Source organism: Canis aureus, chromosome 6 (assembly GCF_053574225.1).
Source record: "Canis aureus isolate CA01 chromosome 6, VMU_Caureus_v.1.0, whole genome shotgun sequence".
NCBI lineage: Eukaryota > Metazoa > Chordata > Mammalia > Carnivora > Canidae > Canis > Canis aureus.
The window spans coordinates 52502628-52528484 of NC_135616.1; the positions used below are offsets into that span (position 1 = coordinate 52502628).

At 33.1% G+C, this 25857-nt stretch overlaps 1 protein-coding gene across 4 annotated transcripts in view; it reads right to left on the bottom strand.

Moving 5' to 3' along the window:
- Positions 1-25857, bottom strand: part of KIFAP3 (kinesin associated protein 3) — a 158063-nt gene that overhangs the window by 115021 nt on the left and 17185 nt on the right. For all 4 annotated transcript variants that reach the window (XM_077901604.1, XM_077901606.1, XM_077901603.1 and 1 more), the window contains 7 exons: positions 14727-14858; positions 10405-10559; positions 8267-8322; positions 7582-7723; positions 4479-4578; positions 3267-3391; positions 904-1002 (listed from right to left, as the gene is read on the bottom strand). In XM_077901604.1, the coding sequence (XP_077757730.1) occupies positions 904-1002; positions 3267-3391; positions 4479-4578; positions 7582-7723; positions 8267-8322; positions 10405-10559; positions 14727-14858 (809 nt within the window). The remainder of the gene's footprint in view (positions 1-903; positions 1003-3266; positions 3392-4478; positions 4579-7581; positions 7724-8266; positions 8323-10404; positions 10560-14726; positions 14859-25857) is intronic.

Below are 25857 nucleotides of genomic sequence, written 5' to 3' on the forward strand. Positions count from 1 at the left end.
GACCTTGGTCAACAGATATAAACTTTCAGTCATAAGATGAATAAGTTCCAGGGATCTAATGCACACCATGGCAAATACAATTAACAATACTGTATTGTGTATTTTAATACTGCCATGAGAACAGATCTTAAGTGTTCTCACCGTAACAACAACAACAAAATGGTAATTATGTGAGGTGAAGGACATGTTTACCAACCTTACTGTGGTAAACATTTTGCAATATATGTGTACACCAAATCAGCACATTGTATACCTTAAACCTAACACAATTATATGTCAATTATATCTCAATAAAACTGGAAAAAATCAATAGTCAACTCCAAAGCAGGAGTGGAATGTACACTTAAAATCCCTACATTACTCTCACTAACCTTCATAAAATTTTGTATCTTATCAATGGCTGTGAAACTTTATTCAATTGTTAGAGCTCTCAACAAACCTCAGAGACTGTTTTTTACTAATCAAGAGAAATACTATGAGAATTTTTATATTGATTTCCTAGGAAAGCACAAAATAAATAAGACATTAGTACTATTATGTTATAATTAATATTAGTGTTTGAGAGATCAGATTGTCATTATCAAAAAGGACAAACACTGGATTAAAAGATCCTCTCTGAGTAAACAAATTACAAGTATATACACATCAAGAGCTGAATAGAAAAAAATAAAATAATAAAATAAATTTTAAAAAAAGAGCTGAATAGGCCTCTTGGTGGAAAAATAATGGAATGAAACTTAAAACATTATTACCCATGCTAAAGACAAAAGAATTTACAGCTTATTAAAACTTAGAGACTGTTAAATTATTCTAATATTAGCTTTACCAATCTGAAAAAAAATTGAACAAAATCAATGTAGTGTAAACACTTTGTTGTGTTTCTCATTGCTTAGGAAATCATACCTCGTAAGAGCTGTTCCTGTTTTACCACAAGTCCCTGGTATTTTTTAAAGGTTTTTTCATAATCTTTTCTCAAGGTTTGGTTTTCAGGGTCTTCATCAAGTAAGCAACTTAAGTTAAGGATCATCCATACTCATTGAAACAAAGAAAATCTACTGAAATACTATGAAGAACAGTACTATTTTATGTGCAGTGTTACCCAGTTATTTTCTATAACCAATAGTTTAAAATATTCATCTCTACACAATAATTTTAGAACTTCTTAAACAAGGGTTCATGGTTATGCTTGGAGACTTTGGGTAAATGCATGTTTAGATTTTACCAAACACCTGAATCCCCAGAAATTTTATGGAAATATCTTATGTATGTACACCAGTGGATCCATGAATCAAAAGGATTACTGCCTCAGAGAGTGTTTTAGTTAATAAGAATACTTAATTCCACCTTGGACAGATGCCCAGAACATTCAAAGGATGTTGATTAGACCTAAAATGCTTTAGTATCCTCTTCAGACTCCCCATCAAAGAGAACTATCCTGAAGTTAGAGGTCAACAAGATTTTTAAATTATACCTTATGGCCCCAAGTAACCCTCTGGACAACTGCAAAAATAACTTGTTATTTCAGTCTGACTTCAGGATCAGTGCTTGGGGAAGCACTTAAAAAACTTCCCTCTCATTGACTGCTGCTTGTATCAAAACACAAGGAATCTCCTGCATTTCAGTATGCCTTGTAATCCATGATATGTCATAGTTAATTTAAGCATTTTTTTCCATTCTTACTAGTTCATGAATAATGGTACATCTTTCAATCAATGATATCTGATACTTAACAGGAATATGATATATCCTAAAATATCAATTCCCATCACCCAACAATCACAAAATATTAATTAATAATTACTAAAAGTTCCATTAGTGGTTCTCTCCATACACCTCCTAGTAAATGAATTTCAGGTGTATTTAGGAGACTTGTAACTCTAGAAATGATCTAAAGTCTCCAGGATCACTGAGCTGCCCATAGGATTTAAATCTACACCATTTAGATGTCAGAAGCTCATAGCACAAACAGAAAACCCCTAAACCTGCAAAGATCTTAATTAAGAAAAGTCAAACTTGTGTGTACGTTAGGGTGAATTTTTAGAGTACCTTGGGGATTTCATGATGGAGAGGTAAGAAATATATGATACTCTGCACAACAGGAACAATATTTTTACTTTTTTTTTGGTAAAGATTTTATTTATTTATTCATGAGAGACACGGGGTCGGGGGGTTGGGCAGAGACACAGGCAGAGGGAGAAGCAGGCTCCATGCAGGGAGCCCGACGCAAAACTCGATCCCGGGTCTCTAGGATCACACCCTGGGCTGAAGGCGGCGCTAAACCGCTGAGCCACCCAGGGTGCCCATATTTTTACTTCTTAAAAGAGATCAATAAATATTGGGTTCAAAGGAAAATTACCAGTATGGTTGCTAAATAAGCCATATGAATAAGCTAGGACCTATAACCTAGAAAAATTAAGCTACAGAGGCAGTATGATAAATATTTTCAAATACAAGAAAAGTGATGTTTAAGAGACTACCCTATTCTATTTTGATTTAGCATGCAAGATTAGATTCAAGGGACAGAAGTTACTGACAAGTGGATTTTAGTACACTAAGCAAAAGAACATTATAATAAATAGGATGTCAAACCACAGAATGAACTAAATAAATAAGAAGAAACACTGTTGAAGAAAAGAGTAAATATCCAATTTGTAAAGGAAGCTGCAGAAAAGATTTCTGCATTGAAAGATAGTTTAAAATACATCATTTAAAAAAATTTAATAATAAATTTATTTTTTATTGGTGTTCAATTTGCCAACATACAGAATAACACCCAGTGCTCATCCCGTCAAGTGCCCCCCCTCAGTGTCCACCACCCATTCACTTTAAGATTCTTTTCATAGGTTCTATCATTCTGCAGCCTCTTAGATTTGAATATATTAAGAATTTTTGGACATAATTAGTAAAACAGAATTTAATTCCAATCAAAGTCAACTTATGACAGACAGAACTACATAAACCATGGTGAGACAGGGCTTCAGTTAACCAAAGGATCTTAGGGGATATAACGATAAGGTCACTTAAGAGAATCACCAGCTCAATTATCCAGGACCACTATTACCTGCTCCTTCTAATAAACTAATCAAAGAGACAAAAAGCACATGTCAAACTATATTCATTCTGATAGTTTCAATCTTCATCTTAACCTTCAACACTCTTTTATTTTTCCAAATAATGTAAATGGCAAAAAAAAAACCCAAAACTATCCCACCTATCTACATCTCATAGCAACAACCATGGGGTGAAATGCCACTCTAAAAGGATATCAGCTTTCTTCTTCTTAGAGAGTTCTTCTTGCCACAGTTCATGTCTTTTTAACTCATGATCAATGATATTCATACATAGAGCTCCAATTTTATAGTGAGTGATAAGTCCATGAAACTGAGAAAAGCTTAAAAGAAGAGATTTTAGTATATATTTGAAGCAATATGTTTTGTAGATTCAGGAAATTTATTTCGAGTAAACACTTGTACAATGGATGTAGAAAGTAAAATTTGATATATATTTCAATAAATGACTACATCCATGGTATACTAGGCAGATACCCGAAGTTATAAGATTACTTAAATATATTTTCACATACTATCCTTACCTGAAATAAAATTACTTTTAAATTAGAAATGAAAGAAAACACATTTTTTTGTAATCAACCACCGTTTTAACTATTCAGACACTCTCAAAATAAACTTTCAGACTGCTGTAAAACAAAACTAATAACAATACTAATATTAAATAAAATAGATACCAGAGAATATAAATCAGTAAAATATTAGTTATCAGGTTTTTGCATGTGTTTCCTATACAATTCATTCATCCAAGTATTTATTTAATAAATATCTATTTGCTAATGCTGGCACAGTTTTAAACAGAGGCAATTCTCTGGGAATTGCCTCGAAATTTTTCACAGTATCTCAATGAACAACTTTCCAGAGAATACATGTATACAAATAAACACATATGGATACCTAAAAGTTATCATATATATATATATGATACATACATATGCATATACACACACACACACACACACACACACATATATATACACAGTGATACATCACTGGCACTTACTCTGAGTCAGGCTTTATTCTAAAAACTATCCAAAATGGTGTTACTATTATTATCCAGTTTACAGATGAGGAAATTGAAGCACAGAGAAATAATGTAATCAACACGGGTTGTAAATAGCAGTACTGCTATTACGTGGATTCAAATCCAGTCTATTTTCAGAGTCAATACTCTTAAATTCTAAACCATTTTACTATTCTACTCTGCACATGCATGGGTCAGGACAGACTGAATGAAGGACAGAACATCGGAAAGGACAGAGAATGGGAAAGAGAGCATGAGTTTAGAGACAGAACATGGGCAGACATACAGGAAGACTGAGCAAACCAGTAATCCACAATCCAAACCATTAACAAAGTGAAAGGAACAGAGAGAGATTTCTACTTTTATTTCTTAATTTTTATACTTACCTAGAAAAGCAAAAAAAGATGTAAATTATGTTTGTAGCCAACTCAACACTTTGTTTCCAGTCTTCTCTTAGGACTCTTGCTAATGCACCAAGGGCAGTTTCTAATGACATAACAAACATATAAAAATGATCATTTGCCTTGCCTGTAGTATAAAGGGTGATTGGTTTTAAATGTCTACTTATTAATAAATAACAAAGCTAAGCTAGAACTGGAATAAAAAAGGAAGGTGTTTCTTTCCAACACAGAAAGCTGTTTTTAAAATTGAAATACAGCTTTTACTTAAAAACTCATAACATGTAACTTTAAGTCTCTAACTATAAACAGAAAAGTAAAATATGATTTAGATAAAGTAACATGGTAAGTATATTGAGTGACAAAAAAATAAAAAGACAATTTATTTTTTAATTTGTATTTCCACTTATAATCTTGCTACTACAGTGCCATTTTTTTGTTTGTTTTTTAACATCTGATTTAATGTGTTTGTGAAGAAGGAAAAAACTAGAATCAGTCTAAAAAATAATGAGCAGTTTAGCAGGCTAACACTAGCTCCATTGAAGCAAATTAATAAGCAAATAAAACTTACAAACATAAAAATAAATCTATTTTAATATTATGTTAAATTAATGCCAACAGACATAAAACAAAAAATCTTTCATAAAATTAGCTTCAGGGTAGAATAAACATCTCTGCTAGATTTTTATCTTGAGAAAGGGAAAAAGTTAATGAACTGATTAATGAGAATTACCATATGCTAAGTAAACATAAAATAATGAGACCAGTTTCTAATTAGAATTGTTACATAGCTTACCAATGCTTAAAATATTAAAGCATTAAAAAAATATCTGTGTGTTATACAGAGATCATAATTCAACTTTTTATAATAGGCACTCAGAACCTACTGTACTTTATGGACTGCATTATTAGTATTAGTTATGGTAATAAAAGTGTTCAACTTATTTTTGCTCTTTGGTCATTTAGAATATGAAACAACTATTATTAATCTACTTAGGAACTTTTCAAGCTAAAAAACATCCTACAATATCATTTCATAATGTTATTAATACTCACAATGCAGAGCACTGGTATACCATATGCTTTGAACAAAACTGTCTGGAGTCAAGTAAGTAGATAGGCAACATACATTAACATGTAAAAGCTCCATAAAGTTCTACTTAAAGAACCTGGTAACTTTTTTATTCAGTATTAATTAAAAGTATTTCACCACTATAATCCAGAGGAACCAATATTTCTTAGAATATACAGTTGACCCTTGAACACACTGGTATGAATTCTGTGGATTATGATTGGAAAGAAACAAATGACTAGGAGGGAAGGCAAATGAAAGATGCAGAGAAGTCTGAGACAGCAGGGCTCTTGCCTGCTCCTGGCATGCCTCACATCACTCACTATCTGTTGGAAGGTAGGTTCATCGAGGTCTTGAACTGAGAGGTACATAGGAACCAGCTCTGGGAAGAGATTGTTACTGAGGTGGTGAGGCATGGTCAGTCACAGGCCAGAATCGGCCAAGGACCACAGAATAACTTGCCATCCTCCCTCAGCCCTCCACTATCCCCCACCTAGGAGTAACAAGTCCAGAACAATGGGGCCAAGAGCACCAAGCAGGAACCTGGGATGCAGAGTGGACAGCAGGGTGGTTGCTGTCCGTGGTGCTGAAATCTCTCCAAAGTGGGGAACTAACTCCTCCAGGGAACTGGCAGCTCACTACTTGCCAGCATCTCCTATAACCAGAAACTGCATTAGAACTTCATAAAAGGGGTCTGGTCTGATGGAGCAAGCAACCTAGAGAGACAGGTGAAAGTGTTCTGCCTTCACTCAGATTCCATGTATACAAATATTTCCCATATTCTTGGGTATGGAAGGAAGAAATGGGTGCCACTCCATGATCCAGCTTAACTTTGGTTGGGGACAAGGAGAGGTGTGGTGCCTTGTTCTATTACTGTACTATATGCAGTTAAGTTTCTTAAAAGTCAAAAATTACATGTGTATTTTTGACTGGAGGGGGGAGCTACACCCCTAAACCACCCTCTCCATTGTTCAAGAGTCAACTGTGCTTTGGAAAATAATGTACTATAATGTCATGAATTTAGGTATATAGCTAATTACCTATTTTCCAAATTTTATTTCACTTTTCTCCATTAGTATAGAATAGAAAAGTGTCTCAATAAAAATATAGCTATGGGAATTGTACATAGATCATCAAGAAATAGCCAAAATAAAATTATGAAGTTTACTGAAGGCCAAAATATAACCCCAAATCAATTTATCAGTTAAATGCAATCATAATTAAAATTCCATTATAATTTTTTAGAGCATATGATAAATCAATCTCAAAATAATTTATTAAGAAAATGTATAAGACCAGCAACACCTATTTTAAAAAAATCAACAAATTGGAACATTTTCCTACCTACTCTAAAACTCTACTCAAAATACAAAACAAAACATAACAAAACAAACAGTATAATAGTGGAATGCAAATTATCAAATAAATCAATGGAAAAGAAAAAAAAAGCATTAAAATATACCTATGAATATACCAGAACAGTACATGGCAAGAATAGGTTTTTAAGAAGTATCTATTGAATAACTGAATGCCAGGCATTTAACAGAAAAGACATTTCAAATCTTTGGGGAAAGGAGTATTCACTAACTAGGTTGGAATAACTGGCTATTAAATATGCAAAAAATGTACATCTCTACTTTCTACTTTCAATAAAAATGAATTTCAGGGCCAAGCATTTCTGTAACCAAAGTAAGGACCTCTGAAGATCCATTTCTCTATTAGTGTATTAAAACACTGGTAGAGTTTTTACCAGTTTAACTGGTAATAAAAGTCCTTCAGAAGAGAATAGTACCATTAATGCTTTATTTTTATTGTTTAAATTAAATGATATGTGAATTCTTCACAGTAGTTAAGTGTTATGGTCTTAAGTTAAAAAATTTTCATAAGAAGGTAACAAAGATCTGGGAAACAAATGCATTCCTAACTTTGGTATAATGTTAGCTTTCTCTTTTGTAATAAACTTAAAAACCATATTATACAACAAATTTTCTATTTTTAATATTTATAGATATAAATCACCATTCAATAGCAGTTCTTCCAAGTTATCAGGATTTCGAGCAAGCTGCAGGATCAAAGCAGAACCCCGAACTTTGTCAGGAATATCTTCATATAGTAACTCAATGTATTCATCCATGTCATTAATGTTAGCAACTTCATCAATCTGAAAGAAAGGAAGAGGAAGTACTCTAAAAGAACAACAATGTTCAACAAAGCTACTGTCAAAAGAAGGATATTTTATGGTCAATATATTGCCCTTTTAATAACAGACAAGTTTTCAAAGTACTCATAGTCCTTTCATAGAGGGGAAAATTAGACCTTTGGGTGCTAGGAATCCAATACAAAAGTAGTTATATATTATATAAAAATAAGATATATACTCTAAAATTGGCCTATTAATATAAAGTATCTTAAATGTAATACAAAATAATTTAGTTCTACTTCAATAGGTTAATTGGTATTTAAAAATATAATGCAATAAGAATATTTAAAACACTTCAAAACTTACTTGTCAAAGTAAATATATCTAAAAAACATGCCACTAACTTTTGCCTGTATGAAATACTGAATATCTACCTTTCCAGGTTCTAAGTTCAATAATTTCTAATTTCCATATCTATTTAATGTTATTATATGAATTATTGATGGGAAAATGGAACAACCTTACAATCAATCAGTTATCTATTAGATCAGAATACAGTCTTACCTCCATTCCTTCAAAAGGAGGTGGATCTTTAGGCTTGCTTGATTTTTCTTTTTTTTCTGTAAAAAGATTTTTTTTTTTAATGAGAAGAACTAAGTTTTTAGAGTTACTGGGCAATTTTTATTTTTAGCAGCTGACTTCAATTATGGCTGAGTTAAGGATCTTAAAACTGAAGAGTTTATAAAATCATCTTTTTCCCGATAAATAAAAAAATCAAAACTGTTCACCTATAATCCACCTGTTCTAATGAGGATATCAAGGAGAGTATAAATGATCCCAAAGTCATAATTTCATTTCCTCCTTTGTTACTACCTTTTTGGGTATGTAAACAGCCAGACTCGCCAACAAGAAGCAATATAGTCCCTTCTTAACTCACATTCAAGATGGGAGGAGGAAAATCAATAAGGCAATGATACATTAATAAGTTGAGTAATATAAAAACTAAAATGGAAAAAAAATCACTGAAGGTAAGGAATCACATAAATTAAGGATTACTATTTTGTTTCAATCACTTTTAGGGTGCAAGATTCTGGCTTTGAAATTGTGAATATCAAGTAAAAAAGTTAAAAAAGAAAAATGGAATAGTTTTTTAAAAATAAGTGTGTATTTAACATAGCAACAGTATTTCATTTATGTCTTCAAAACATTAATATCTACATAAGCAGATTGATTTGAACAGATTTACCCATGTTGACATGAAAATTTCCTTATATTCCTTTAATTTGGGAGGAAGAAGGTGAGAAAACTAATTTACCTTGAAAACACAGTTCAAGGGTTTTAGTAGTAAAGATACTCTAATGTAAATGCACTTGGGATTAAATTAATTAGGCATAAGGAAAGATCAATTTTAAGGACACTGTATAACTCAAAATAAGTACACACACTTCTTGCTAGAATACAGGATTTACTTTGCTCACTTTGAACTTATTTATCAAAGGAGTTATCGCCCTCATTTATAGAGATCTTAAGTAGAATATTCTATCATGAAACAATAAAAATTCTTCTTAATATTTTCCTTATAGCAGTTATTATGAATAATTAACATACATTGAATGCCAGTTATGTAGTTGGATGGAATCAAATTCAAACTGCTTATTTTTGCTTTTAAATAAATTTAACATCACTTAATTAATCCAAAAATACATACTGATCACATTAGATATTATATTCAGAGCTAACTAATAAAAGTGTATGTTAGACACAAGGCATTTCATTTGCTGTAAATAGAAAAGAGAATAATTTGAAAAAAGCCCAAGCAAATTTTCTTTTACTTCTTTCTACTTAGTATAATCAACACTTAAGCATTTATGAATTATTTCAAAGGCACCACATTTTAACTCACCAATGGTGAAAGACATGTAAACTTAATCAGTACTATGAAGTAGAATATGTATTCAATAATCTGAGATGACTTTCTATTCAAATGTCTGTATTTTTACTTTGTTTCATTTTTGGTTTAGAATATTTGATGATGTCTTCTAAAAATAATTGCTTAGCTTTAATATTTTAATGGGTTGGTTCTTTATGAAGAAATTGAAGATAGAAGAATGGCAACAAGGAAGACATTATGAATGAAAAAGCAATATTTTCCTAAGAAAGATTCATAAAACTTGTATCTTTAGGATAGTTGAAAACATATGACATATATTTTAACATTTAAATGCTTGAGTCACCCATTCAAATTATAAATTAAATCTCTATAAGAAATTTAGAAAATATAAATCTAATCGTGTAGAGAAAATATTTTGCCGCCCCAAATTCTCTCCTTTCATTATTCTAGAGTCAATATGACAGACATTTGCTTTTTCACTCCTTACCTTAGCACATATGTACACAAACATACACACACACCACAGTATGAAATATACACAACATACACACACAAACATACAGACACAAACACAAACATACACACCTACCACAATATGAAACAGAAGCAGATCATTTTGCATAGAAGTATCTAATACAGAGCCTTCCTGCAGGAAACTAATAGGTTTATTCTTTCATTCATTATTTACTTATAGCACTGGCAAAATAAAATAAAACAATAACAAAACAAACCCCATGATTGAAATATCAAAAGCAAAAACTATAGTTAAAGAACTCTGGTTATGCATTAAAAAGTAAGGAATTATACTTACCTTTTCCTGACAATGAATCCCGGCGGTTCTGTAGATAGTACAACAGCTGTTCTACCTCATTTAATTTTGAGGGATGAATAAGTTTACATTCTTCAACCACCTTCCGTGCCAGGGAAGTTATATCGGTGTTGGCATTGAGACTCTTAAGACGAATGCTGTAAGCGTATCAAAATTTTCCAACTCAGGTAATACCAAAGTAAGTGATAAAAATACTACTTCCAAATAAATAGTTATAAAGTATTTAAAGGTACCTGACACAGACTCTTTTAGTAAAATATAATAAAGTATTAGATGTAATTAGGCTTAGAAAAATGCAAACAAATGATTTCTTTGAACTGGACAGGCAAGATCACAAAGGGAACATAAAATCTACATCTGACTCTTCTAGACAAGATAGCATATCTTGTCTAAGATAGGTATCTTGTTTTAAAACAGTCTTTTTGACAACATATATGAAGTCTTAATTAATCATTATTGGATATGAGAATCCATATTGCCAAAAATAAGTAATTTTCTTGACCAAACTCATAATTATTTAACTAGGGACACACACATAATATCAGTATTTTCAGATTCAATTGTTTCTGGTGGAAACAATTGGCAATGTACATGGATTTGTGGTACCAGGGAGAGCCATGAAGACACAAAATTAGGTTCAGGTGAAAACTCAATTGGTGGCAAAAGACTCAAGCAGATGTACCCATGTATGCCTAGAGAAACATTAACAAAGTAGTCACTGTGTGGAATTATTTTTTGGTGAAGACAGCCGATGTTGGAAGAGACATCAAGATATTAGAGGCAGTTGGGACAGAGATCTCTGAAAAATGCTTTGTCCTCAGCATCTGTGAAATCATTATTCAAATACTGATGATCTGAAATAAGTGCAGCATAGTGATTTATATATTATTCCCAGCTAAACAGTCTTCCCTCGATCTGGTACTCCCAGGATTCTACAAATTACTTAATAGTCTTTAACAAATTCCTTTTATGCTTAAATTTGCTAGAGTGGTGGGGTACCTGGGTGGCTCAGTGGTTGAGCATCTGCCTTCAGCTCAGGTTGTGATTCCAGGATCCTGGGATTAAGTCCCACATCAGGCTTCCTGCGGGAAGCCTGCTTCTCCCTCTGCCTATGTCTCTCTCTCTCTCTCTGTTTCTCTCATGAACAAATAAAATCTTTTAAAAAAATGTGCTGAAATGGCTTCTAATGTATGCAACAACCAGCAATACTTAGTCCATTTAACTTTTCTTTAATCTATTTATATTCCTATGGTTTTAAATCTTTTAAACTATTTATTTTTGTATAATTTTAGCTGCATATCCAGAAGGCATTACGTGGTGCCTTTACAACAACTGATGAAACAAAACTGATACATTATCACTGAATGAAGTTCACAGTTTACATTAGGGTTCACTCTTTGTGTCCTATAGTTCTCTAGGCCTTGAATGTATAATGCCATGAATACACCATTATAGTATCATACAAAATGGTTTTACTGGCCTAAAAATGCCCTCTGCTTCACCTATTCTCCCCTCCGTCATCCCTTGCACTCCTGACAGCCTCTAATCTTTCTACTTTCGTTTTTTCTTTTCTAGAATGTCACATATTGGAATCTTTCCAGTCTGGCTTCTTTCACTTAAATGCATTAATATAGTAAGGTACCTCAAATGTGTTTTCACATCTTGATAGTTGATTTCTTTTTAGCCCCGAATTGTACTTGGTGATATGAATGCACCACAGTTTACCCGCTTGCCTATTGAAGGATACCTGGCGTGCTTCCAATTTTTGACAATTATAAATTTTCTACAAACATTAATTCTCCTGTTTTTGTGTGGACATGTGTTTTCAACTCATTAGAGTTCATATCTAGAAACACAACTGCTGGATTATATGGTAAGCCTATGTCTAACTTTGTAAGCAATTGCCAAACTGTCTTCCAAAGTGGTTATAATAAATACCACTTTATATTCCCACTAATAATGAATGAGTTCCTGTGGCTCTATATCCTCACCAGCATTTGGTGCTGTCAATATTTTGGATTTTACCTATTCCAATAGGTATGTAGTGGTATATTGATTTGATAAAGTAGATTTTTCTATCCTTTTTTAGATCTATTTTCTACCAACATATATATTAACAATCTGACTCATCTTCTTTCTATCCAAGGTAATAGATTTTCTTCTTTCAGTGTGTATGCCTCTCTCCTAACTCCTTCCCTCATTATAAAAGACAAAGAAAAAACAGGTAGGGCTAGAATTTTTAGAAAATGTCAACCATATGTTTACTGATTATACTCATAGTAAAAAATCAGAACCTCATTAGGCAGTCCATACCTACTAAGAACATCAAAAACCTAGAAGAAAAATACCCAAATTATTTTTGGTCCATAATCATCAGTATCTTATAAAGAAATCTTGAGAAAACTGGGACTCCATTGAAGATGGGCTTAAATATTCCTTTACCTAATAAGGGAAAATGAAATATAGTACAAGTCTTTTAGACCTGGGCCATAGCACTGACTACCTCAATTTAATGACAATTTCACTTCGTATTTGTCTCAGCCTATATGAGATGAGTGTCCCTCTCAAAATCAGCCTATATGAGTGTACCTCTCAAAATCCTTATCCCCAGTTGCTGCCATTGCTAAAACTTCTTGAACTATCAACAAACTACATTCTCCTTTTGGTCCTACAGTGATTTCTCTCCAAACCTTGCGCAGCCACAGTTGAGTATCACAAGGTTGAATTACTTAGGTTTTCCCTTACTGAAGTTAAATCCACGTACTCCAGCCATAGTTGGTAGTAACTCCTGCCAAGTGGTTGACACTTGGGTGAATGTATCCTTTGTCTAAAAAGTCCATGGATTTCCAAGCAATAACAACATTCTCATTTAATTCTAGCTGAAGGAGGCTACTTACTGCATTCTTAAGAACTAAAAATGAAATATCTCACCAGAAATGTGGATATCTGAAGTTCTAAAGGCAAAGACTAATCTACTACCTTCTTTGGAAGTCAAATTAATAAGATCTCAAGAGATTTTTACATGTTCTCAAAATGCACAAAATTCAGGCAGCAATCAGAAACACATTAATGGAAGAGAAAGTGTAAAAGGACACAGTCTACATACTGTGTGTGTGTATATGTGTATTTTCTTCAGTTTAGCGGATTATCCAAGGACTCAGTTATTTTAATGAAATATCTGTGTAATTTAGTCTCCTAACACAAAAAAGGAAGATGGATTAGGGATCTTACTAAGATATTAGGCAGTTTCTCTTTGCAGGTTGCTACACACATGCAATTTCTTAATTGCAGCACTATTAACATTTGGAGCCAAATCATTCTTTGTTTGTAGGTGGCTATCTTGCACATTGTAGGATGGTTAGCAGTATCCTGTCCTCTATCCACTAGATTTCCAATAGGACTCCTCCAGTTACAACAACCAAAAATGTCCCCAGGTATTACCAAATGTTCCCTGGGGAGGGGGAGGATCACAGCCAATTGAGAACCACTGCTATATATTTAAAATACGGTATTTTTCAGTGTGCTACACCACCAGAACATACTAGCACTTTTTAACTAGTTAAAACTCTTTTAACTTAGGTCCCAAATCATTTTTTTTTAAAATGAAGGGAGAGATGTTGGAGAGAATACTAGGTAATCTCAGACCTTCTTTACTTCCACAACACTATGGAAGAAGGGCAAGACAATTAGTAGCACAACTAATAGATTAATGAAAAAGGCCAGTTTCCAATGGGCTCCTGAAAGTATTATAAAAGAAGGAAGGAAAGTATGTAGGATGTCAGGAGATATAAGCTCAACTCATTGAGTCAGAAATGCTCATTTTATTACTAACATCTTTCATAGGGCTAGACTTTTAAGGGATGAATTAAAAGTACATGCCCCATTTGAGAATTCTAGAATTCATAGTATTTTCTACAGTTCCAGGGAAAAAAGAATACAGACAGGATCCCATAAAATAGACATTTCCTAAATTAAGCAAAAAAGTCTCACATAATCATATCTTTTATTACTGATTTCACAAGTTGTAGTAGTTTATATTCTATTATATGCATTTACTAAATGGGATAAATTAGAAATGATATTTTTCAAGAAGCCCCATCATGCTTATGTAAACCTGATCTTCCCTGGAATAAATATACTCTGATTTTATAGTTTAATATAGTCTCTGCTTCACTAAGATGAAGTATGTCTAGAAGAATGCCATAACCATCTATCATCTATGCAGATATAAATACCATCAGATTTCTACACAATTTGTATAAGGTTCACTACTTTCAAAACATACACAAATGAAAAAAACTTACATCTTTTGGCATTCCTTTCGTTCTCCCAACATGGGATCACCCATTTCTCCAAGAATAGTAGCTTCCACTTCATACTGAACAATGAGTGCTTTTTCTGATGGATGTACATCAATATTTCCTCCTTTAACTTTCCTATGTGATAAAAGAGACAGATTAAAAACTCACAAAATGTTCATGGTTTTTACCTAGTTTCTAGTTCCAAAAGCATGTGGATTGGATTAACATATGCATTTAAATTATATTTTCTCTTGACTTGACCAAGAAACAAGTCTTTTTCTCCACGTCTGTAAACTCTGTACTATACTTATTATTCTTAGTCTTGCAGAAAGCACCTTAATAAATAGCTATACCTGAGGAAAAAGTACATTTACACAAAGAACCATGCATAAAAGCAAGTCAATAAAATAAATAAGATGTTTTGGAGAGAATAACCTCAAACAAAAATTAGCAATTCAAAAACAAAGATAGCTGCCCAAAAACTTATATTTTATTTTCTATTTTATTTTTTTGTTTTATTTCTTCTCTTTTCTTTTTACGTGGGTTCATGCATGGAGCCCAGTGCAGGGCTTGAACTCATGACCCTGAGATCAAGACCTGAGCCAAGATCAAGACTCAGAGGCTTAACCAACTGAGCCACCCAAGCACATCCCAAAATTTATATTTAAAAAATCAATCTGCCTAACAATTAGCCCATTAACTGTAACACAAAATGACATGAAGAAATTATGTAAACTGCAATATTTATTATGTATCATCTTATATAACTCTGTAAATTGTGGCATTAGTACCTAATCATTTTTTAAATCATACATTTTTTATAGTTATACATCTCAAATTATAGTGTCACTAGTAGTTCCCATGGAAAGTTCCTATATACATCATCCTTCCAAGCTTCTAGAGTTTATACAATGAATGTTTAATTATTGAAAACCAATAACAGATTAATTCCTTGTCACTTGGCCACATTTGAAGGTGACAAGACAAGTTGTACTCAAAGAGATTAAGCAATAGGAACAAGATAAATTTCTCCCTGTGGTCACAGTGGGCTAGGGGGCATCTTAGCCTGATGAGAAGAAACACAAATATGACAATGTCTTAAATTGATTCCAATAATTAGAAACCCAAAGCTTTTCCTTCTGTTAGAAATAAATGGCTTCTTATGTATATTTTCAGTGTAATTTTTAAAATGATCTTTTCATCAGAATTCTTCAAGTAAAAAAAAAAAAAAAGCTAAGAACATGGAGTCTGTATTGGGACCATGACTAAGACTCAAGTAGAGAGACAGAGTAGGAAATCAAATATAACAGTGCTAGAGTGTAGGTACATCAGCAACTAAACTGACAGAAAGGTGTTCAGAACAAAGCTGGTAAAGAATGGAAGCAACTAGAAACCAGGCAGGCCAGTAAAAACAGGAAATCAGATAAACACACATATACTAAATAGGATGGTACAGAGTCCAAAAGGTAAGATAAATGGATATAAGTCGAGGTTAGCAATTAAAAGCTAAAGAAATTACAGGAATCAAAAGTACTAAGAAGAGCTTAAAAAAAAAAAAAAAGATGTACTAAATAGGAAGCACTACACAAACTATCTTAATTATAAAGCAAACTAGTTATTTGGTTCCTGATGAGATGGAGAGCAAACCCAGTCATGAATTCCTATACAGAAAGGGGCAAATTCAATGAAGAGAATCATAAGGATAAAAAATGCAGATCTTATGAGAAGTCTCCTACCACCACTTTCACAGTAGGTCTTCCACGTACCAAGAGGTGAGATAGAAGCTTAATTGCTGTCTTCTGGTCTGATATCTTGCCTTTCTCAAAGAAATTAAATAGATCAAAGAATCTTCCCACTTCTTGCTAGTGTGTGTGTGTGTGTGTGTGTGTGTGTTTTAAAGAGTAATAAATTCATTCAATTTTTAAAAGTTTATCACTAAAGCAGGTTATGTTTTTATAGGAAAAGTAGAACACCGAAATTGCAAAGAAAAAAATAAACTCAAAGACCTAGAAGAAAAAAAAAACTAGAAGAAACCAATTTTAAAAATTTAGCACATGTACATTCAGACATTTTTCTACCAAATATAAATAATAGAGTGGCAGCTCTAGACTTTCTTTATAGGAGAGGCCTAAGGGTAACAATCTGATAGAGTTGAAACTACATTGAATGGCACTTTACATTAGAGTAACACAAGTTATTGTTTATATCAATGTGGGGGCTGATGGAAATTATGGATGGATAAACCCTTCCCATTCTCCCTGGCATTGTAACTGAATATATAAAATATATAAAATGAACATATAGGGACGCCTGGGTGGCTCAGCGGTTGGGTGCCTGCTTTTGGCCCGGGTTGTGATCCCAGCATCGGGGATCAAGTCCCGTGGCGGGCTCCCTGTGAGGAGCCTGCTTCTCCCTCTGCCTATGTCTCTGCCCCTCTGCCTCTCTGCCTCTCTCTCTCTCTCTCTCTCATAAATAAATAAATCTTTCAAAATAAAATAAAATACATATATTACAACTAAGCTCATATTATACTAATAGTAACATACATTTAAAGCTTACTATGTAGTTACTTTATGACAATGCTTTGCCTTTAGAAATTCATACACTCACATTACAGATTCTCCATTTGTTGAACACCTTGATTCTTTATTTCTAACTGATGCTGAACAAAATTTACACATTTACAAAACATTCAAAATCATTATAGGGCACTTGATTGCTTTACAAAGTAGTTCTGTAAAAGCTAAAAACATTTTGTAATTCAGTTTCTCTACATATGATAGAAATATTTCAACACTGACAACCATGGCTTCAAATTCTAGTTCCGTTGGTAAAATATTCCAGCTTATTTGGATACTGTTATGAATTATGTCTGCATGCAACCTATAACACATACATATCTGCTGATGATAATTGATTTAGTATGAAAATTTTTCCAAACCAATGTGCCTCGCCAAACTTATATTTGAATTATCGCCACAAAATGAATAATTTTATCTTAAAGCTGAACTTTCAAACTGAATTTAAACATGGAAATCAGGGATCCCTGGGTGGCGCAGCGGTTTGGTGCCTGCCCTTGGCCCAGGGTGTGATCCTGGAGACCCGGGATCGAGTCCCACGTCAGGCTCCCGGTGCATGGAGTCTGCTTCTCCCTCTGCCTATGTCTCTGCCTCTCTCTCTCTCTCTCTCTCTCTCTCTGTGTGACTATCATAAATAAAAATTTAAAAAATAAATAAATAAATAAATAAATAAATAAACATGGTAATCATAATGATGTCAGATGTTTACATATCAAGAGAATGAACTTTCAAATGCTTTACCTGGAACCCATGTACTAGATTTTTAAAAATTTAACTAATTATTGGAATTAACTGATTTTTCTATTTGAAGCATCATATGACACATATCAAAACTGCTGTCTTTTAACTGTAAATTTTTTCAACAAATGGAGCCTTCTCAATAACAGCTCTATTCTTTTATATACATAAGAAAACCAGAACCTAAAATATGCAAAGTTAATTTAGAAAAATCATTTTTTAATACCAATGTGAAGTCTATGCTTCACAGAGTGATATAAAAATATATCTTCTAGCACTCCATGTAATAGTTGTCATTCTGGGGGTACAATGTTCTTAATAATTTCTGAAGTACACCCTAATGTTTCCAGACTTTATGTGGTTGATGATATCATTATGATCCTTAAAGAGAAAATAAATGCTGACATTACATTACACATTCATCAATTTTCTAGAAAAACAAAAATTTATTAGTCTTTCATTAAACAGGTACTTAAAAAAAAAAAAAAAAAACTATTGCTGTTGAAAGAATTTACTCCAAGCTTCCATTCAAGATGGTAGCATGGGAGGATTCTGAACTCCCATAGATACATCACATCTGCAGCTACATATGAAAAACTTTCCTCTGGATGTAGAAAAGGGGGAACCCTCTTGCACTGTTGGTGGGAATGCAAACTGGTGCAGCCACTCTGGAAAACAGTGTGGAGGTTCCTCAAAAAGTTGAAAATAGAGCTACCCTATGACCCAGCATTTGCACTACTAGTGATTTACCCCAAAGATATGGATGTAGTGAAATGCTGGGACACCTGAACCCCAATGTTCATAGCAGCAATGTCCACAATAGCTAAACTGTGGAAGGAGCCATGATGTTGTTGAAGGCAACAAATGAATGGATAAAGAAGATACGGTGTATATATATATATACACACATACACACACACACACACAATGGAATATTACTCAGCCATCAGAAAGGATGAATACCCACCATTTATCTCGATGTGGATGGAACTAGAGGATATTATACTGAGTGAAGTAAGTGAATCAGAGAAGGACAATCATCATATGGTTTCACTCATACAGAGAATATAAGAAATAGTAAAATGATTATAAGGGAAAGAAGGGGAACTGAGTGAGAGAAATTAGAAAGGGAGACAAATGATGAGAGACTCCTAACTCTGGGAAACAAAGGGTGGTGGAAGGGGAGGTGGGTATGGGGTTGGGGTAACTGGGTGACAGGCACTGAGGAGGGCACTTGATGGGATGAACACTGGGTGTTATACTATATATTGGCAAATTGAACTCCAATTAAAAATAAATAAATAAATTAATTAATTAATTAATAAAGCCATTCAAGTATTAAAGATATAAAACAGACACACACACAATGAAAAATAAATAAAAACTTGAAGAAGAAGAAGAAGAAGAAGAAGAAGAAGAAGAAGAAGAAGAAGAAGAAGACCACCACCACCACAACCACCACCACCACCACCTCCCTTCTGGGGGAAAAAACACCTAAAAACTAGCTGAGTGACTCCTACACATTAAGTGAATGAGAAAAAATCCACATTGAAGTGGGTAGGAGAAACCAAGATACAATCTCACCACAAACCCCACCCCTGCCAATGTGTAGTAACCTACAATCAGGAGGGAACTCACAAACCTGAGCTTCAGCCTGAGGAGCAAAGAGTTTGAACCCTATATCTGATACCTCAACTTCTAAAGACCTACACCTGGAAGATTAGCCCTGAAATGCCTAGCACTGAAAACCAAGAAGGCTTGTGTTCATGAGACCCACAAGACTAGAGTGAACAGAGAACAGTTCATCTGAGGCAGAAGAAAGGATCAGTGAATTCAAAGACAGGGCAGTGGAACTCACCCAATCAGGAACAAAAAGAAAAAAATAATGAAGGAGTGCCTGAGTGTCTCAGTCAGTTAAGTGCCTGATTCTTGATTTCAGCTCAGCTCCTAATCTCAGGGGTCCTGGGACTGAGCCACATGTTGGGCTCCTTACTCAGCAGGGAGTTTGCTTCTCCCTTTCCCTCTGCCTCTGCCCCATACTTGTGCACATTCTCTCTCAAATAAATAAAATCTTTATAAAAAAGACTACAATAAGAGAAAAAGGAGATTATTATATAATAACAAAGGAGTCAATCCAACAAAGGAGTATAAAATCTGTAAATATTTATGCATCTAACATAGGATCACATAAACATATAAAGAAAATATTAGCAGACCTAAACAGAGAAATAAACAGAAATACAAAAGTACTAGGGGACTTTAATGCCCCACTTTCATAAATGGGTAGATCATCCAGACTGAAAGTCAATAAGGAAACGTTGGTTTTTAAATAATACATTAGACCAGATAGTCTTAACAGACATAAATAGAACATTCTATCCAAAAGGAACAGAATACATATTATTTTTCAAGCATACGTGGAACATTCTCCAAGACAGATCATATATTAGGCCACAAAACAAGTTTTAATATTTAAAGATTGAAATATATCAAGCATCTTTTCTGACCACAATAATATAACACTAGAATCAATTACAAGAAGAAAACACAAATATGTGGAGATTAAATAACATATCACTGAACAATCAACGGGTCAAAGAAATCAAAAGAGAGCTCAATACCTTGAGACAAATGAAAATGGAATTACAACATACCAAATCAAAGTATGCAGCAAACACAGTTCTAAAAGGGAAGTTCATAAGGATAAATATCTGCATCAAGGAAGAAGAAAGATCTCAAATAAACAAGGTTCCTTTATACGTCAAGGAACTAGAAAAAAGAACAAAGCCCAGAAGCACCTCGGTAATGTAATTGGTTAAGTGTCCGACTCAGTTTTGGCTCAGGTTGTGATCTCAGAATCATGAGATTGATCCATATCAGGCTCCACACTCAGCCTGGAGTCTGCTTGAGATTTTCTCTCCCTCTCCTTCTGCCCCTTCCTCCAGCTCTCTCTCCAAAACAAATAAATCTTAAAAAAAAAAAAAAAAAAAGGAACAAAGCCCAAAGTTAGTAGAAGAAAGGAAATAACAAAGAGCAAAGTGAAAATAAATTAAATAGACCCTAAAGGGACAAGAGAAAAGATCAAACTACAAGATGATTGGCAAGACTTTAGCTAGCTTCACCAAGAAAAAAAGAGACAGGACTCAAAAAAATAAAGTCAGAAGCAAAAGAGGAAACATTACAACTGATAACACAAAAATACAAAAGGATCCTGAGTTTTAACAATTAATTATACACCAACAAATTTAACAACAAGGAAGAAATGGGCAAAGTTCTAAAAAACATTCAACGTAGCAAGACTGAATAATAAATAGAAAATATGAACAGACCAATTATTAGTAAGGGATTGAATTAGTAATCAAAACTGTCCCAACAAACAAAAGTCCAGACCTAACAGCTTCACTGGATAATGTTACCAAATATTCAAAGAATTAATACCAACCATTCTCAAACTCTTCCAAAAAATAGAACAGGAGGGAATACTTATAAACTCCTTTAACAAGGCAAGCATTACCTTGATACCAAAACCAGACAAAGACACAAGAAAATTATAGGCTAACATCTCTAAAGAATACAAATGCAAAATTCTTCAACAAAATACTAGCAAATCAAATTCAAGTTTACATTAAAAGCATCATACATCATGATTTATTTGAGGGATACAAGGAGGGTTCAATAAATGCAAATCAATCATTATGATATACTATACAACAAAGTGGAGTATAAAAGTCATGTTATTATCTTAATAGATGCATAAAACATTTGACAACATTCAACATCCATTTACCATAAAAACTGTCACCAAAATGAATATACAAAATGTACCACAACATAATAATAAAGGCCGTATATGATAAACACACAGCTAATATCATACTTTTAATGACAGAAGTCCATGCAAGAGTAATCTGTCAAGAAAAAGAAATAATGGGCATCCAAGTCAGAAAGCAAGAAGTAAAACTGTCACTATTTGCAGATGACATGATATTATTATAAAGGAAATCCTAAAGACTCAAAAAACTGTTAGAACTAATAAACTCAAGAAAGTTGCAGGTTACAAAAACCAGTATTAAGTATCAGTTGCATTTCTATAACAGTAATGATGAACCTCTTACAAGCAATTAAGAAAATACTCTCAATTACAATTATATCAAAAGGAATAATAATATGTCTAGGAATAAATTTAACCAAGAAGGCAAAAGACCTATCTACTGAAAACTAGAAGATATTGATGAAAGAAATCAAACATAATACAAATAATGAAAAGATATTCTGTGCTTATGGATTGGAAGAATTAATACTGATAAGGTGTCCATACCACCCAAAGAAACCTAAAAATTCAATGCAATCCCAATCAAAATCCCAATGGCATTTTTCATAAAAATTGAATAAACAATCCTAAAATTTGTATGGAATCACAAATGACCCTGAATAGCCAGAGCAATTTTGGGAAACAACAAAGCTAGAGGCATCATATTCCCTGGTTTCAAACTATATTACAAACTTAAAGTAATCAAAATAATATGGTATTTGCATAAAATCAGACACATACATCAAAATTCAGAGCCCAGAAATAAATCCACACATATATAGCTAAATAATTTACAACAACAGAGGAAGAATAAATGGTGTTCGAAAAACTGGACAGTTACATGCAAAAGAATGAAACTGGACCATTATCTTATACCATATATAAAGATTAATTCAAAATGGATTAAAGAGTGGAACATAAGACCTAAAACCATAAAACTCCCAGAAGAACATATAGGCAGTAAGCTTCTCGCCATAGGTCTTGGTTTATTTCTTTTCTTTTTTTTTTTATTTGACAGCAAAAGCAAAGGCAACAAAAACAAAAATAAATTAACTGGGACCAAATCAAACTAAAAATCTTCTGCCCAGTAAAAGAAACAAAAAATGAGAAGGCAGCATAATAAATGGGAGAATATATTTGCCAATAATATATCTGATAATGAGTTAATTTCTGAAGTATACAAAGAAATAATATGGAGTTCAACAGAAAAAAAAATTCCAATCTGATTAAAAAATTAGCAGAGGCTCTAAATAGGCATTTTTCCAAATAAGTCATACAGATGGCCAACAGGTACATGAAAAGATGCTCAAAATCTCTGGGCATCAGTGAAATGCAAATCAAAACCACAATGAGATATCACCTCATACCTGTTAGAATGGCTATTACCTAAAAGACAAGAAATAGCAAGTGTTGGTAAAGATATGGAGAAAAGGGAACCATTGTGCACTGTTGGTGGGAATGTAAATCAACGCAGCCACTATGGAAAATCATATAGAGGTTTCTCAAGAAACTGACCACAAAACTATCATATAATCCAGCAAATTCACTTCTGAGTATTTATCGGAAAGAAACAAAAACATTAACTAAAAAGATATACACACCCCCATGTTCACTGCACCATTAATTTACAATATTCAATATATATAAGCAACCTAAGCATCCATCGATGGACAAGTGGATAAAGAAAATATGGTGTATGTATATGTATATGTGTGAATCTTGCCAGTTGTAACAATATAGATGGACCTTGAGGGCATTTTGCTACGTGAAATAAGTCAGAGAAATACAAATACTGAATGATCTCACTTTTATGTGGAATCTAAGAACAAAACAAACTCATACTCACAGATATGCAGAACAGATTGGTAGTTGCCAAAGGTAGGTAGTGGCAGGTGGGCAAAACAGGTAAAGGTGTTCAAAAGGTACAAATTTCCAATTATAAAATAAAAAAGTCCTGGGGATATAATGTATAGCATAGTGACTATAGTTAATAATACTGTTTTGTATACTTGAAAATTGCTAAGAGAGTAAATCTTAAAAGTTCCCATCACAAGAAAAAACATTACTGTAAAGTAATGGATGTTAACTAGACTTAATATGATGATCATTTCATAATATATACAAATACATACAAATCATTATGATGTGCACCTGAAACTTATCTGTATGTCAATTATAGTTCAATAAAAAGATTTCAAATCAATAACCTGATTTTACACCTTAAGGAACCAGAAAAAGAATAAACTAAATCTCAAGCTTGTAGAAGGCAGGAAATAATAAAGATAGAGAGATACAATAGAGAATAGAGGAATGCCTGGGTGGCTAGTCAGTTAACTGTCCAACTCTTGGTTTTGGTTCAGGTCCCAATTTCAGGGTCATAAGATTGAGTTCCTCTCTCCCTCTTCCGTTGCCCCTTCCCACATGCTCTCTCTCTCTCCCCCTAATTAATAAATCTTAAAAAAAAAGAAATAGAAAATAAGCAAAAGAGAAAATAAAATCAAAAGTTGCTTCTTTGAAAAATCCACAAAATTGGCCAACTTTTAGCTAGATAAAAAAAAAAAAGAGACAGAAGACTCAAATTAGTAGACTTGGAAATTAAAGTGTGACATTACTACTGACAGTAAATACATAAAAAGAATACTATAAACAATTGTAAGCCAACAAATTAGATAACCTAGATAAAATGGACAAATTCCTAGAAACACATAAGCTACATAATTAACTCATAATTTCAGAAATTCTGAATAGATCCATAGTAAATAATGAGATTAAAAACTTCCCAACAAAGAAAAGTCCAGGATCAGATGGCTTCACTGGTGAATTCTACCAAATATGCAAAGAAAAATCAACACCAATCCTTTTCAAACTCTTTCAAAAACTAGATAACTCATTCTATAAGATCAGCATTACTGATACCAAAGTGAGACAAAGATACCACAAAATAGAATATCTTTTATAAATACCCTTTATAAAGGGATAGTTTTATCTTTTATGAATATAGATGTGAAAGTCCTCAAAATACTAGCAAACAGTATCCAACAGCATATTAAAAGGATTACAAGCTATGACCAAATAGGTTCTATCCATGTATGCAAGGAAGTTCTACATATGAGAATCAATTAATGTAATATACCACATTAATAGAATAAAGAAAAATACATGATTATTCCAATTGATGCAGAAAAAGCATTTGACAAAACCTAACACTCTTTCAAATAAAAGCATTCAATAAATTAGGAATACAGGAAAATTCCCTCAATATGATAAAGGGCATATATGAAAAAGCTACAGCTAATATTATACTCAGTGGTAAAAGAATAAAAGCTTTCCCTAAAGAACAGGAATAAGACAAGTATGCCCACTTTCACCCACTTCTATTCAATATAGTATTGGAAGTTCAAGCCACAGAATTGAGGTATGGAAAAAAAATAAAAGCATTTTCTATTGGAAAAGAATACTGTATCTGCAGATGATAGGATCTCATATATTGAGAACTTTTAAAGCTAATAAATTCAGCAGTTGCAGAATACACTATGAACACAGAGAAAATCAGTTGTGTATCTATATATTAGTAATGAAAATTCCAAAAAAGAAGTCAAGAAAACAATTCCACTTACAATCAAAAAGAATAAAATACTAAGGGGTACCTGGGTGGCACAGCCAATTAAGTGTCCACCTCTTGGTTTTGGTTTTGGTAGCAATCTCATGGTCATGAAGTAGAGCCCCACATCTGGGGAAATTCTCTCTCCCTCTCCCTTTGACGCTCCCACTCGTGCTCTATCTCTCTCACAAATATTTTTTTAAAAAAAGAATGAAAGTACTAATACATTTAAGCAGAGAAGTGCAGCACTTAAACAGTGAAGACTATGAAATGTTGCTGGAGAAATTTGGTAATAATTAAATAAATGGACAGATACCCCTTGTTCATAGAATGAGTGACAATAGTGTTAAGATGGCAATATTCCCCAAAGTGACCTACAGATTCAATACAATTCCTATAAAAACC